The 14,313-nt window shown below is 38.6% G+C and overlaps 1 protein-coding gene across 2 annotated transcripts; it reads right to left on the bottom strand.

Annotated features, from left to right (window-relative positions):
• Positions 1 to 69: 69 nt before the first annotated feature.
• On the bottom strand, positions 70 to 12,423 carry fzr1b (fizzy/cell division cycle 20 related 1b). 2 transcript variants are annotated; one of them, XM_030159403.1, is made up of 14 exons: positions 12,203 to 12,423; positions 11,613 to 11,835; positions 8,943 to 9,044; positions 8,760 to 8,823; positions 7,920 to 8,047; positions 5,116 to 5,198; positions 4,842 to 5,025; positions 4,681 to 4,746; positions 4,470 to 4,572; positions 3,807 to 3,988; positions 2,952 to 3,185; positions 1,717 to 1,821; positions 1,468 to 1,560; positions 70 to 672 (listed from the first exon to the last, which is right to left on the bottom strand). In XM_030159403.1, the coding sequence occupies exons 2-14, from the start codon at positions 11,697 to 11,699 to the stop codon at positions 631 to 633; spliced, it is 1,473 nt and encodes a 490-aa protein (XP_030015263.1). In that variant the 5' UTR covers positions 11,700 to 11,835; positions 12,203 to 12,423; the 3' UTR covers positions 70 to 630. The 2 variants fall into 2 exon arrangements, with proteins under 2 accessions (XP_030015263.1, XP_030015264.1); XM_030159404.1 differs by having other exon boundaries at positions 11,622 to 11,835; positions 12,203 to 12,422.
• Positions 12,424 to 14,313: the final 1,890 nt, after the last annotated feature.

The following is a 14,313-nucleotide window of genomic DNA, read 5'->3' as shown; positions in this document are numbered from 1 at the left end:
GTGAATGTACCTGAAATCTAAAGCTGACTTACATAATTTTTAAGGACAGAGACAAAAAATAAACAAAGGTTTATTTGCAGCTGCATGAGCAACTGTGTGTGTTCACATATTTATTGTTTCTCCTCTGATGTATACTGTTGTAGATCATTTTCAGACATTATCAAAATATAGAAACCCACCCGAGCCCGGCGTCTTCTTGTCTTCATTAGAAAGGAGAGCCTTTTAAAAATGTGTCGTCATTACATTTGACTGTATAGCTTAGAACTCTTGTACATGTATACTTCTAATATATAATAAAACAATTATATTCACTTCCACAACAGAAAAGTAAACAAGACCAACTTTTCAAGCAGACGGCATGTCCCGACAATAGACTGCTTTCTTGTTCTGTTTCTTTAAAATCAGTGACATCGCTGTGAGGGGTGGCAGTTGTCGTTGGAAGTCAGGTCTCCATCCTCGGTATAAAAGTGGATTAAGAGAAGCGCTGTCATCGTGGTGGTTGGTGCAGTGATGAACAAGTTAACTGCATGTTGATGGTCTAGTCTGTAAGTGCTATTTATTATGTGACTGGTGCGTTTCCACGACAACTCATCAGGCTTCTCCAGAACCGGTCCTGACCCGCGACGATCACTATCGTATTCTGGTGAAGAGGTTGAGCACTGATTTTGATTCCTATGGATGAAATTCCATTAAAACATGTCAAATTGGTTTTCACTTCACTAATCTGGGTTATTCTTTACAAAGCCTAGACACGCTTTTGTTTGGTGACTCAAATAGCTCACGTTTGGACATAAGAATCATGTGTAGAGCTATGTTTTAAATTATCAAGTGGATATTTTACAAGTGCACTGCAAAAAATCAAAATCTAACCAAGTGTATTTTTCTCATTTCTAGTCAAAATATCTCATCACACTTAAAATAAGACATAATCATCTAAAAGAGTAACTTTTCAGTGAGATATAAGAACTTGTTTTTAGACGATAGATCCTGAAAATCTTATTTCAAGAAACCTTACCATGATAATTTTCACTTGTTCCATTGGAAGATTTTTTTTTTGCTTGATTCAAGATTTTTTTGCTTCAATTAAGCAAAAAAATCTTGAATTAAGGAAAAAAATCTTGAATTAGGTAAAAAAAAATTCTTGAATTAAGCAAAAAAAAAAAAAATCTTGAATTAAGCAAAAAAATCTGCCAATGGAAAAAGTGAAAATTATCTTGGTATGTTTTCTTAAAATAAGATTTTCAAGATCTGTTGTCTAAAAATAAGTTCTTATATTTCACTGAAAAGTTCCTCTTTAGGTGATTATGTCTTATTTTAAGTGTGATGAGGTATTTTGACTAGAAATGAGAAAAAATACATTTGGTAAGATTTAGATTTTTGCAGTGTGACTTTCAAAAACTTCAGCTTTAATTACAAAAAGCATCAATGAGGTATATCGTTCACACTGTAACTGATAAAATAACGTACCTTTGTGCAGCGTGTCTTACTAAAGACATTCCAGAAACGTAGTGTCTCATCCCCAGCGCCTGTAACAATGGCCTCCCCGTCCGGCGACACAGCCTGAGGCGAAGACACAATAAGAAAACAAGAGACAAAGACGTGTGTAGTAACAATAACACATTCATAAAGCTACACAAACATTTCTGCCTCATGTTTAAAGTGTACACGCTTGAAGGTGAAAGAGGACTAAGGCTGATCGTGCTTTGTTTTCCTCACCAGATAGAGCACTCTGTATGAGTGTCCTGTCAACTTGGCCACCTGTGTTAGTGATGGATACTTCCACACCAGAATCTGGTTTTGAGAGTAGCCGTGTGTGCTCACCTGGGAACAAATCAAAGAGCATACTGAATTAAAATGCAAAACCCGTTTATATCTGGGAAAGGCTCCACCAACCCTGTGACCCTACAGAAGATCAAGCAGTTCAGAAAATGAATGAACCAAAGATGTAAATCATACAGAGTTAAACGTCCATAGTGATATTCAATAGTGGAATATTTGAAACGGAACTTTGAACAGACCGGGTGTTGAGCATGAACTGGTATGTGCACCAAAGTTATTGTCACAGACAGAAACTAATGAAATAATGAAAGTAAAGTAAGGTACTATGTGACATAAGAAGCAACACTGAACTTTTACAAAACATGGTAACTGAAACTACATTGCACCTTTATAAAAAAAATTAACTAAAATAAGACAAAATAAACTAAAATCATAGTGAAAATTTGATGACAAACAAGAAGAAAACTCCCAGGCACTCTCTTTAAGCATTAAAATGCTTTTATTCTCATGGCATGGTCATATATAGACCTTAAACACTTCAACGCGTTTCAGCTTCAAGCCTTTTGAAGGCTATGAAGCCATGCAATGAGAATAAAGGCATTTTAATGCTTAAAGAGAGTGCCTTGGAGTTTTCTTCCTGTTTGTCATCTACTTTATGAATCCCTTTTTCCAAAGAGCACCTCGAACAACCTCTTTTTTGGGTCCTTGAAGCATTCCTTCCCATGATTTTTTGAACATAGTGAAAATTTAGTTTAGCTTTAATCTTGGTTTATTTCAAACAATAAGCCTTGTATTGTAATGGCTGAAATCCTCCAGTATTTTTTGCTGTGACAGTTTTATAACAGCATATTACAAAAAAATTTAGTGGTAATAATTATAAAAAACTAAAACTCAGCCAAAAAATAAAATTTAAACTAAAGAAAATGCAATTCAAACAAAATTCAAAATGACACATAATAAAAACTAATGAAAATGTGAAACTATGACAGCTTTGACACACACCATCCAGTTCATACACTACTAGTTAAGATCCTGATTTAGATCTACATCATATCAGCAAAACTATTCTTTAAGTCCATTATTTTTATCTGTAGATGTAAAATGAAGGTACAGTTTTTCCTGATCTGCTCCTGTATGGCTTATGAATCATCTCAGTGTGGGTTGGTCCTCACCAGTTCGTTGGCGTGTTTGGACCAGGCCAGGTTGCAGACCTGGGAGCCCGTGTCTGTGCTCTGCAGAGCCTGGCCCGTCAGTGTGTTCCAGAAACGAAGGCAGCGGTCTGCGGTGCCGCCGCCAGACGCTAGAAGGCCATGTTGGTGTGGGGACCAGGCGATGGCCTTCACCGCCGCCAGGTGGTCACTATACTGCTGTACAGGCAGCAGGCTGGAGCTGTTCCACACCAGCAACTGGACAGGAAACGTCAGCAGTTATGGACAGTACAGATATGTTCAGAGCAGGGTGCTTGCTCTTTATCAAAATAAAAATTCCAGGCTTTTTCTAGACTTTTTCAAAACTGCTATTTTTTTCCCACATGACCTTGATTTTATGTACTTTTATATTTGTGTTTCTACTTTTTGGGTTGAGATTGTATCATTTGTATGTAGTAGAAAAGTTCATTTTAATAAATGTATGAATGAATGAATGCACAATTCACAGTAAATTATGTTTTACTGACAGGAACGTTTTCAAAATATATGAAAATCACAGAAGTGCACAGGTATCACACAAACCAGTTTCACTACAATCATTCCAGTACTGACCAGTTAGTGAAACCACACCCATTTTTTTATATACTTTCCTCATGTATTTATTATCTTACAAGAATATGAGCCTTTGACCAAACTCTAAAATTCAACTGAGAGAAACTTTTTTTCATACTTTATTAAGACTTTCACACAAAATTCCACACTTTTCAAGGTCTGGAAAACAGCATTTCAAAATTCCATACTTTAAGACTTAGACCTTCAAGACCTGCATAACTATCCTGTCAGAGTGACAGTTGTTTGGCGTCATTTGATTCCTTTTACCTTGTTGTCATTGCCACCAGACGCCAGGTGCTGGTGGTCTGGAGACCATTTGAGGCCACACACTTCTTGTCTGTGCCCTTGCAGCCTCCTCTCAGCAGAAGGGGGGGTCCTAACGTCCCGCTGGAGGATCACTCTGTCCCGGCTTCCTGACGACAGCTGCTCCCCATTCCACGCCAGGGCACCTTGGGCACAAAGGGTAAAAGGGGGGAGTGTCATATTTCACTGGAGCTCTCAAAAATCCATTTGCTGGTCCAGTGAGTGATTAAAAACCAGTGCCTAATGACAGTGGATACATTTGAACAAGTCATATTTAAGACTTTTTGACTCCATTATGAACAGAATTAAAGATCTTTTTTTTTTGGTTATGCTCTTCCTGTATTCCAATGCAACACTAATGCCCTTTCATCCAAACCTCCTAATGTGAATGTTTTCTTGCACAAGGTTCAAATTCATTTTCAGCCAGGCACTAAATCTGACCTCAAAACCATGTTTAAGATGTTTTAAGCTTTAAAAATTCAAATGTTTTTTGATCTTATGAAAACCCTGGTCTGTGTGGGCTCAAAAAGCAAACTAGGAGGGTGCAAAACAAAAACCTCTGTTCAGATGTTATTAGTTTCTTATGTTTCATCCCAGTTTCTTCCTGAAATGTCTGGTTCCACTCACCTACTCGGGCTGAGTGACCCTCCAGACTGGTCAGCTTCCTCCCTCCAGCTGCGTCCCAGATCTGGACGTAACCTTTGTGGGTCCCGACCGCTACCAGACTTCCCTGATCAATCAAATCCAAGCCAATCAAACAACAGAAGTAATTCTTTTGTATTTTAATTATCACTTCTCTCAAAAGACTGCTACAAGCAGCAGATTCATTTCAGCTCACCCTTTCATTCCAACAAACTGACGTGACAGAGTCTCCGTCCACTGATAGGTCACATAGCCGTGTTACCTATTAATTCAAAAAAGATAATAAATTACCACTTCCTTAACCCTGAAACACAATGGTTGATATATTCTACAATAAAACTCAAACTCTTGTCGGACCTGGCTGGTGCAGGCACTCCACAGGTAGACGCAGGCTCCCAGGCCGACGCTGAGCAGGTTGCCTGCTGACCAGTCTACCAGGTTGAGGTAGAAGTCATCCTGCAGCTCCGGAGCATCCAGCACTTTGAAGGGGATCTTGGAGATCTTACGTGCTGGTTTACGAGGGGAGCGGAGCAGCTTGTGACTGCAGAAACATCAAGAAGGATTTGGAAAATTTTGCTAACGAGGGCTTAAGCAGCAGCATATGATGAGCAGCAAGTGAGATCTTTCATACCTCTTATTACTAAGTGGAGAAAGGGAGTATGGTGAGACTTCATTATCGCTATCGAAAGGCACTCTCTTAGTGTGAACAGTGTACTGTGGAAAATGAACACACAATGCAGAATTATTGTTAGAGATCTAACAGATAAAAAACAGCACAGTCAGAGAATTTATTATTATAAAGTTGTGGATACTAAACTTTTTTAGTGAAAGACCCAAAGAGAAACATGGCATCACCAAACCTAAAAATTAATTATGAGCTGTCTTAACAGATCCATTTTGTTAAAACTGAAAATACATCCAGATATTTCAGTATTTTATGTCTATTTAAATATAAAAGATAACATGTGTAAGGAAGAAGATTCAACTTAATCAGGCACATGAGCAAAATGACCAAAACTATCAAGTCAGTGACCAAAAAAACAAAAAAAAAACAAAATCAGGAACATGAGCAAAAATTTCAAAAAGGCTAAACTATATGAGCAAAAATGAACAAATGAACCAGCTGAAAGAACGAAAATGACTAAATTATTCAGGAGCATGTGCAAAAACTAAGACAAGACTCAACTAAGTGAACAAAAATGACAAAACAATGAAGAACATGGGCAGAAATGACTAAAATAATCAAGTAATCGTCCAAAAATAACCTAAATAATTAGGATCATGAGCGAATTTTACGAAAAGACTGAACTAGATAAACAAAAATGAACAAAGGAATCAACTGAAAGAACAAAAATGACAAAATTATTCAGGAACATGGGAAAAAAACTGAAAATAAGACTCAACTAAACAAACAAAAATGACCAAAACAATGTAGAACATGGGCAGAAATGACTAAAATAATCAAGCAAATGTTCAAGAATGACCTAAATAACTAGGATCATGAGCAAAAATTAAGAAAAGCCTGAACTAGATAAACAAAAATGAACAAAGGAATCAGCTGAATGAACAAAAATAACTGAATTATTCAGGAACATGGGCAAAAACTAAGAAAAGACTCAACTAAATGAACAAAAATGACCAAAACAATGAAGAACATGGGCAGAAGTGACTAAAATAATCAAGTAATTGTCCAAAAATGACCTAAATAATTAGGATCATGAGCAAAAATTACGAAAAGACTGAACTAGATAAACAAAAATGAACAAAGGAGCCAGCTGAAAGAACGAAAATGACTAAATTATTCAGGAGCATGTGCAAAAACTAAGACAAGACTCAACTAAGTGAACAAAAATGACAAAACAATGAAGAACATGGGCAGAAATGACTAAAATAATCAAGTAATCGTCTAAAAATAACCTAAATAATTAGGATCATGAGCGAATTTTACGAAAAGACTGAACTAGATAAACAAAAATGAACAAAGGAATCAACTGAAAGAACAAAAATGACAAAATTATTCAGGAACATGGGAAAAAAACTAAAAATAAGACTCAACTAAACAAACAAAAATGACCAAAACAATGTAGAACATGGGCAGAAATGACTAAAATAATCAAGCAAATGTTCAAGAATGACCTAAATAACTAGGATCATGAGCAAAAATTAAGAAAAGCCTGAACTAGATAAACAAAAATGAACAAAGGAATCAGCTGAATGAACAAAAATAACTGAATTATTCAGGAACATGGGCAAAAACTAAGAAAAGACTCAACTAAATGAACAAAAATGACCAAAACAATGAAGAACATGGGCAGAAGTGACTAAAATAATCAAGTAATTGTCCAAAAATGACCTAAATAATTAGGATCATGAGCAAAAATTATGAAAAGACTGAACTAGATAAACAAAAATGAACAAAGGAACCAGCTGAAAGAACGAAAATGACTAAATTATTCAGGAGCATGTGCAAAAACTAAGACAAGACTCAACTAAGTGAACAAAAATGACAAAATAATGAAGAACATGGGCAGAAATGACTAAAATAATCAAGTAATCGTCTAAAAATAACCTAAATAATTAGGATCATGAGCGAATTTTACGAAAAGACTGAACTAGATAAACAAAAATGAACAAAGGAATCAACTGAAAGAACAAAAATGACAAAATTATTCAGGAACATGGGAAAAAAACTAAAAATAAGACTCAACTAAACAAACAAAAATGACCAAAACAATGCAGAACATGGGCAGAAATGACTAAAATAATCAAGCAAATGTTCAAGAATGACCTAAATAACTAGGATCATGAGCAAAAATTAAGAAAAGCCTGAACTAGATAAACAAAAATGAACAAAGGAATCAGCTGAATGAACAAAAATAACTGAATTATTCAGGAACATGGGCAAAAACTAAGAAAAGACTCAACTAAATGAACAAAAATGACCAAAACAATGAAGAACATGGGCAGAAGTGACTAAAATAATCAAGTAATTGTCCAAAAATGACCTAAATAATTAGGATCATGAGCAAAAATTATGAAAAGACTGAACTAGATAAACAAAAATGAACAAAGGAACCAGCTGAAAGAATGAAAATGACTAAATTATTCAGGAACATGGGCAAAAACTGAAAAAAAAAAAAAAGACTTAACTAGATAAACAAAAATGAACAAAGGAATCAGCTGAATGAACAAAAATGGGCAAAATAATCAAGTAAATGTACAAAAATGCACAAAACATCAATGACTCTGAAAATAAGTTTCTACAACCCAAGGTTTTGCCAGCTATAGAGTCAATCTTTCAACTTGTGCATCTTCAACACCGCTTCGTTTCACCCATTTCGTCAAAGTCTGTTCATTTATATAAGCATAAGTTTGCCCTCAGCTTGTGTAGCTACAAATGACTGTGAAATAGATGAGATTATTGATCGTCCTTACCCTAAAAAGGCTGTGAGAGTCTTGAGAGAGGACTGCATGGCGGCGGTCGTCTGTGTGAGGGTCGGGTACAGTCTCTATTCCTGCTCCCAGTAACTCATTCCTCAGCAGGGCAGCGTACGCCACAGCATCTGGAAATGAGTAAAAGCAGCGGAGAGATAAACCCAGGATTCATAGAAGAACAGAAGCTTTAAATCTACGAGGATACAGGTTAAAACAAGTGTTCAGACAACGCAAACCTCCGCCAAGCACCCCGAATGGTGTGCATGTGTGGATCGACTATTTCTTTTTAAATTCAACAGTTTCCAGGTTGTGCCATGCAGCAGAAAAGTTTGAAGCTTGGTACCAGTCATGTGTATGTCAAATTATATTAAACTCCAATCAATATTTGTTGAGTTCTAATTTTAAATGCGTGGTAAATGGAATTTTCAGTGTTAAATGTAAATGTCCACAGAGTCCACATTCCACAGTGGATGTGAACAATTTGGTGCCAGAAACAAGATATTGTTCTAAGCTACAGGTCTACAGATCTAATTGGAGGCTAATCGGAGTTGTTTAGAATTTTTTATGAATTTTTGGAAAATTGCTCAATGATGAGAGATAGGAAAATTGTAGATTTTGTGACCTTGCTGTGACCTTGAACTTTGGCCTACTTGGCCCAAAATTGAATGGGTTGGTCCCAGGGCCTAGGCCTATCTGTGGGGAAAATTTGGTAAAGATGGTTGGAATAGTTTTCCCGTAAAGTTGCTAACAAACAAACACGCAAACAAACAAATACACAAACCAAAGTGATCACAATACCTCCTGGTGGAGGTTAAAAAAGCGTACGCTGAGGTTACGCACCTTTGCTTGAATCTGAACTGGCGTCTTTTGCTTTATGGTTCTGATTGGGAGAGCGGCAATTCTCCTGTAGAGAGAGAGAGAAAGGTTTGTCGTTTCCTAGAGTACCTTCATCTGAAACAGTGTGACATGAGGAGCTGAATGAGCCGATAAATAAATAAATAAACAAATAACACGCTCACTCACGTTGGCGTAGTGAAAGTTGATGCTCCAGTTGCTTCCAGCGCGGGTGGGAATGAAGCGATCCCCTGACTTAACACTGACAGGACTGCAAGTAGCGCTCACACACTAAGAAGGACAGAAAAACACCAGAAAATCAAATTCCGACAACTCATATTTTTAATGTTTTTCAGAGGATCTTAAAGTCACACGAAACCCTTTGTCATCATGTAATTTCTGTCTTCAACACACCGATATGAAGTCATAGAACATGAATAAACAGCAGTAGTATTAAGATATAAAATATGAGTAAGTGTATGAAGTTACAGCTGCAGTCCAAATATAATGACATACATAAAATCAATATATTTCTTTGATATTAGGTCTAACTCCTAATTTACATAAGTATATCTTCTACATAATGCACTATGTACACAGTATAACCTACCTACTAATGTGGGGAAAGAAAGTCAGTTGTTTCTTGAATCAACGTGGTATCAAGAACTGCGTACAGATAACACGCCACTTTTAACTGGCGCGTTATCTGTACGCATTATATGTATGTTCACTCCATGTAAAATACCACGCGATTAGTGCTTGAGGGTTACGGTTAGGGCTAGGGTTAGAGTTGGGGTTAGGGTTGAGGTTAGGGTTAGGGCTAGGGTTAGGGCTGTGGTTGGGGTTAGGGCCAGGATTAGGGTTAGGGTTGGGGTTAGGGCTAGGGTTTGGGCTAGGGTTGGGGTTAGGGTTGGGGCTAGGGTTGGGGCTAGGGTTGAGGTTGGGGTTGGGGCTTGGGTTGAGGTTGGGGTTGGGGCTTGGGTTGGGGTTGGATCTAGGGTTGGGGTTGGGGTTAGGGTTGGGGATAGGGTTGGGGTTGAGGTTAGGGTTGGGGCTAGGGTTGGGGTTAGGGTTGGAGTTGGGTTTAGGGTTGAGGTTAGGGTTGGGGCTAGGGTTGGGGTTAGGGTTGGAGTTGGGTTTAGGGTTGGGGCTAGGGTTGGGGCTAGGGTTGGGGTTAGGACTAAGGCTAGGGTTGAGGTTAGGGTTGGGGCTAGGGTTAGGGTTGAGGTTAGGGTTGGGGCTAGGGCTAGGGTTGAGGTTAGGGTTGGGGCTAGGGTTAGGGTTGGGGCTAGGTTTGAGGGTAGGGTTGGGGTTAGGGTTGGGGCTAGGGTTAGGGTTGAGGTTAGGGTTGGGGCTAGGGTTAGGGTTGAGGTTAGGGTTGGGGCTAGGGTTGGGGTTGGGGTTGGGGATAGGGTTGGGGTTGAGGTTAGGGTTGGGGCTAGGGTTGGGGTTAGGGTTGGAGTTGGGTTTAGGGTTGAGGTTAGGGTTGGGGCTAGGGTTGGGGTTAGGGTTGGAGTTGGGTTTAGGGTTGAGGTTAGGGTTGGGGCTAGGGTTGGGGCTAGGGTTGGGGTTAGGACTAAGGCTAGGGTTGAGGTTAGGGTTGGGGCTAGGGTTAGGGTTGAGGTTAGGGTTGGGGCTAGGGCTAGGGTTGAGGTTAGGGTTGGGGCTAGGGTTGGGGTTAGGGTTGGAGTTGGGTTTAGGGTTGAGGTTAGGGTTGGGGCTAGGGTTGGGGCTAGGGTTGGGGTTAGGACTAAGGCTAGGGTTGAGGTTAGGGTTGGGGCTAGGGTTAGGGTTGAGGTTAGGGTTGGGGCTAGGGCTAGGGTTGAGGTTAGGGTTGGGGCTAGGGTTAGGGTTGGGGCTAGGTTTGAGGGTAGGGTTGGGGTTAGGGTTGGGGCTAGGGTTAGGGTTGAGGTTAGGGTTGGGGCTAGGGTTAGGGTTGAGGTTAGGGTTGGGGCTAGGGTTGGGGTTAGGGTTGGGGCTAGGGTTAGGGTAAGAGGTTAAATATTTTTCCTACAACATTTTTTTCCAGTTTTTTTTTATGGTTTTTATTGTTCCCATTGCCAATTTGCACATACAATTTCTTGCACTTAGAGAGCTTGGGGGAGGGGGGGGGTCTCCTAGTTTGGATTTGAGTGCTGTGTAAGTATTTTTTTTTTTGTTTTTCGTTAAAGCACTTATTTTCCTTTTTGCATGTAGTGCAGTGATCTCGGTGTGGGCCGCTGGACCCCCTGTTATCACCAGCACTTACACTTTACTTATTTATAAAGCACTTTTCATACAAGGTGCAGAACAAAGTGCTTCACAGAGGTTGAGCAAAGACACATTCTGCACATCTCAAAAACCATCACATGCAGGAAATAAATTCAAAAAAGGAACAGAAGGAGCACATTATATGAATATATGACAATAATGGCAGAAAACAGGTAAAAACAAGGCAATACATGACAGAGTCACAGGGATGTGGAAGAGCCAGTGATGTGTCGGTCGCGAACGAAACGGCTCTTTGACATGAACGAGGGCAGCCAGCTCCTGATTGGGAGCATAGAGAGAGAGAGACAGAGAGAGAGAGAGAGAGACAGAGAGAGAGAGACACAGAGAGACAGAGAGACAGAGAGAGAGAGAGAGAGAGAGCGAGAGACAGAGAGAGAGAGAGAGAGAGCGAGAGACAGAGAGACACAGAGAGAGAGAGAGAGAGAGGCAGAGAGACAGACAGAGAGAGCAAAATGGTCCTAAATCAGTTGAAAAAACCTAGACAACTTGCAAAAAACATTTTTTTGTAACCCAGTGTAATTCCTGCATGAAAGGGTTAACACCACACACAGATATGCTCAAACTTCTCCTAGTAGTGCGCACCCTCACCTGTCTCACCTTGGTCAGGGGGGCCTCCGTGGGCAGGTTCTGGTGGTTGATCTGCCTCAGCAGCCGTCTCTCGTACTCTTGGTCCATGACGTCAGAGATGATGATGATGATGAGCAGCAGCAAGGCCCCTCTGCTGCCCCCTCCCCTCCCCACCCCTCCCCTCCCCGCCTCCTTTAAACCTCCGCTCCCTCCCGGTGAGGAAATCCACGCAGGATCCCCATCTCTGCGGAAAAACACAGACATGAGGACTGGATGTTTCCACGGACACTAGTGACAGTCTTGGCTCTATTAATACATGTTTAAAGGGCCTGTTTAGGCTGGAGTCTGCGCACTGAGCCTCTGTGTGTTAGTGGCTTTACACATTCACTACAGCTACATTTAGCGGCTAATTCTGCTCCAAACACCAACGAATAGAAATAGAACTGTGTTAAATAGCTTCACGGAGCGTTAAGGACAGCCGCACCGTTGTCATGGCATCACGCACACGAACACAACAACCCATTTAACATCAGCTGACGACCCCACAGCTCCGTGGAAGAAAAAAAAAAATTAAAAATAAAATTAAAAAAAACAAAACAAAACACTCCTACCCCACTGACACGGCGGCTCAGGTGGCGACGTTAACGGCCATGTCCGGGTGGAAGCACACGCTCTGCGGCGGGGGAACTGTCGCTCCTTCCTTCCGAATAAACAGCGGAACATCCAGAGGCCGACGTAACTCACTGGTGTTGTTTATGTTCGCGACAAAGATGGCGACCGAATCAGCTGGAGCAGAAATTCTTTGCTTGACTTCTGCCGTCTGCAGCCAACGCAGCGCCAGCTCGGCAGCGACACTAGCTGGCGGTTTGGTGGTACTGCATGTCAAGTGACGTAAAGTAAAACCGCGCTGTTTTTTTTGTTGTTGTTGTTGTTGTTTTGTTTTGTTTTGTTTTTTATTTGAACAATTAACATTGAACAGTAAATATACATAATAGTATACGACAACAAGGGTAGAAAGTTCCGTAATTCACAAAATCTTTTACATTATATAGTGAAATACATGTAAGTAAAAACCTTAGGAAAGAAAAAAATAGATAAATACATAAAATAAAATAAATAAATACAAATAAAATTTTTTTTTTTTTTTAAATTGCTCGAGGAATAAATAGAGAGTATACAAATTTAATAAGATAAAACATTTGATATATATATTTTTTTGTTTTATTTGCTTTAGAATTCATACTGTTTCTCAAATTGTCTACGTAATTGGAAAAAAAGGGCTTTGAAAACAGTAATGTTTGGACGTTGATGTGCAAATTTGGAGCAATGAATGTGACATTTGGCAAAAAATAATCAAAAGGTCGATAATATATCTTTTTTCTGGAGTTATTTTATCAATGTGTGATAGGCCAAATAAAATGTGTAGAAAGTTCCGTAATTCACGAAATCTTTTACATTATATAGTGAAATACATGTAAGTAAAAACCTTAGGAAAGAAAAAATAAATAAATTAATTAAAATAATAAAATAAAATTAAAAATAAAGTAATAAAAATAAAATATTTGCTCGAGGAATAAATAGAGATTATACAAATTGAATAAGATTAAACATTTGATATATATAGATTTTTTGTTTTTTGTTTTATTTGCTTTAGAATTTATACTGTTTCTCAAATTGTCTATGTAATTGGAAAAAAGGGTTTTGAAAACAGTAATGTTTGGATGTTGATGTGCAAATTTGGAGCAATGAATTTGAAATTTGGCAAAAAATAATCAAAAGGTTGATAATATATCTTTTTTTTCTGGAGTTATTTTATCAATTTGTGACAGGCCAAATAAAATGTGTTGAAAGTTCAATTTACATAAGCCGCGCTGTGGTTATTACCCACTTTGGCCACAAGATGACGCTGTTGAATTGTTGTTGTTTTTTCATAGAATAGAATAGAATAGAATAGAATAGAATAGAATAGAATAGAATAGAATAGAATAGAATAGAACAGGCTTTATTGTCATTACAAAAGTTGTGCAGCAAAATTGCACTCCTTGGCTTTTGTTTGACCCATAGCGAAAGGTATAACTTGTTTTTGTTTTTTTTTAGTTTTTTATGCTTTTGCTTACAGTGTTCTGTGTGTGTAAACAGGATTGTGTATTTTTAACCCTTTATAGGACACTCATGAAATTCAACATTTCAACCCTTGTATACTATTGGACATCGTCATCTCCCTCCTCTTGCCATAAAACATATGAGCAGCACTTACTACACAGTAAACACATGCAATAAAACAACTGTATTAAGGTCATAAACTGACAAAAAATTACTCATATTCATTATTTACAGCTTCAAAATTTCAATAAAATCTCTTTGCATCACTGTATAATATTAAAAAAAACCAACATACTTCTGGACCTCACTGAGGCACGGGATTGGCATCATATTTAATGTTTGCAGAAATTACCAAAAATAGTCACTTGCCTGATAAAAGGGTTAATATGTACATACCGTGCGACTCTCCTACTTATTTTGATGTACACTTTGTATGTTGATTCATTCATTCATTCATTTTCTGAACTGCTTAGTCCTCGAAATGGTCTGGGGGTTAGGGTTTATTTGCCATTTGCACAGATACATAGCAGTATAGGTGCCTTGGAATTCTTATGCTTTTCCGGAGTCAGAAAAGGAGCTTGAAAAAAAAGTAAAGATATGACAAAAAAACAGACAGATA

The sequence above is a fragment of the Sphaeramia orbicularis genome, chromosome 17, assembly GCF_902148855.1.
Source record: "Sphaeramia orbicularis chromosome 17, fSphaOr1.1, whole genome shotgun sequence".
Lineage (NCBI taxonomy): Eukaryota > Metazoa > Chordata > Actinopteri > Kurtiformes > Apogonidae > Sphaeramia > Sphaeramia orbicularis.
Note: the sequence above shows the minus strand (reverse complement) of the source record. Positions and strands in the feature narration are given on the sequence as shown.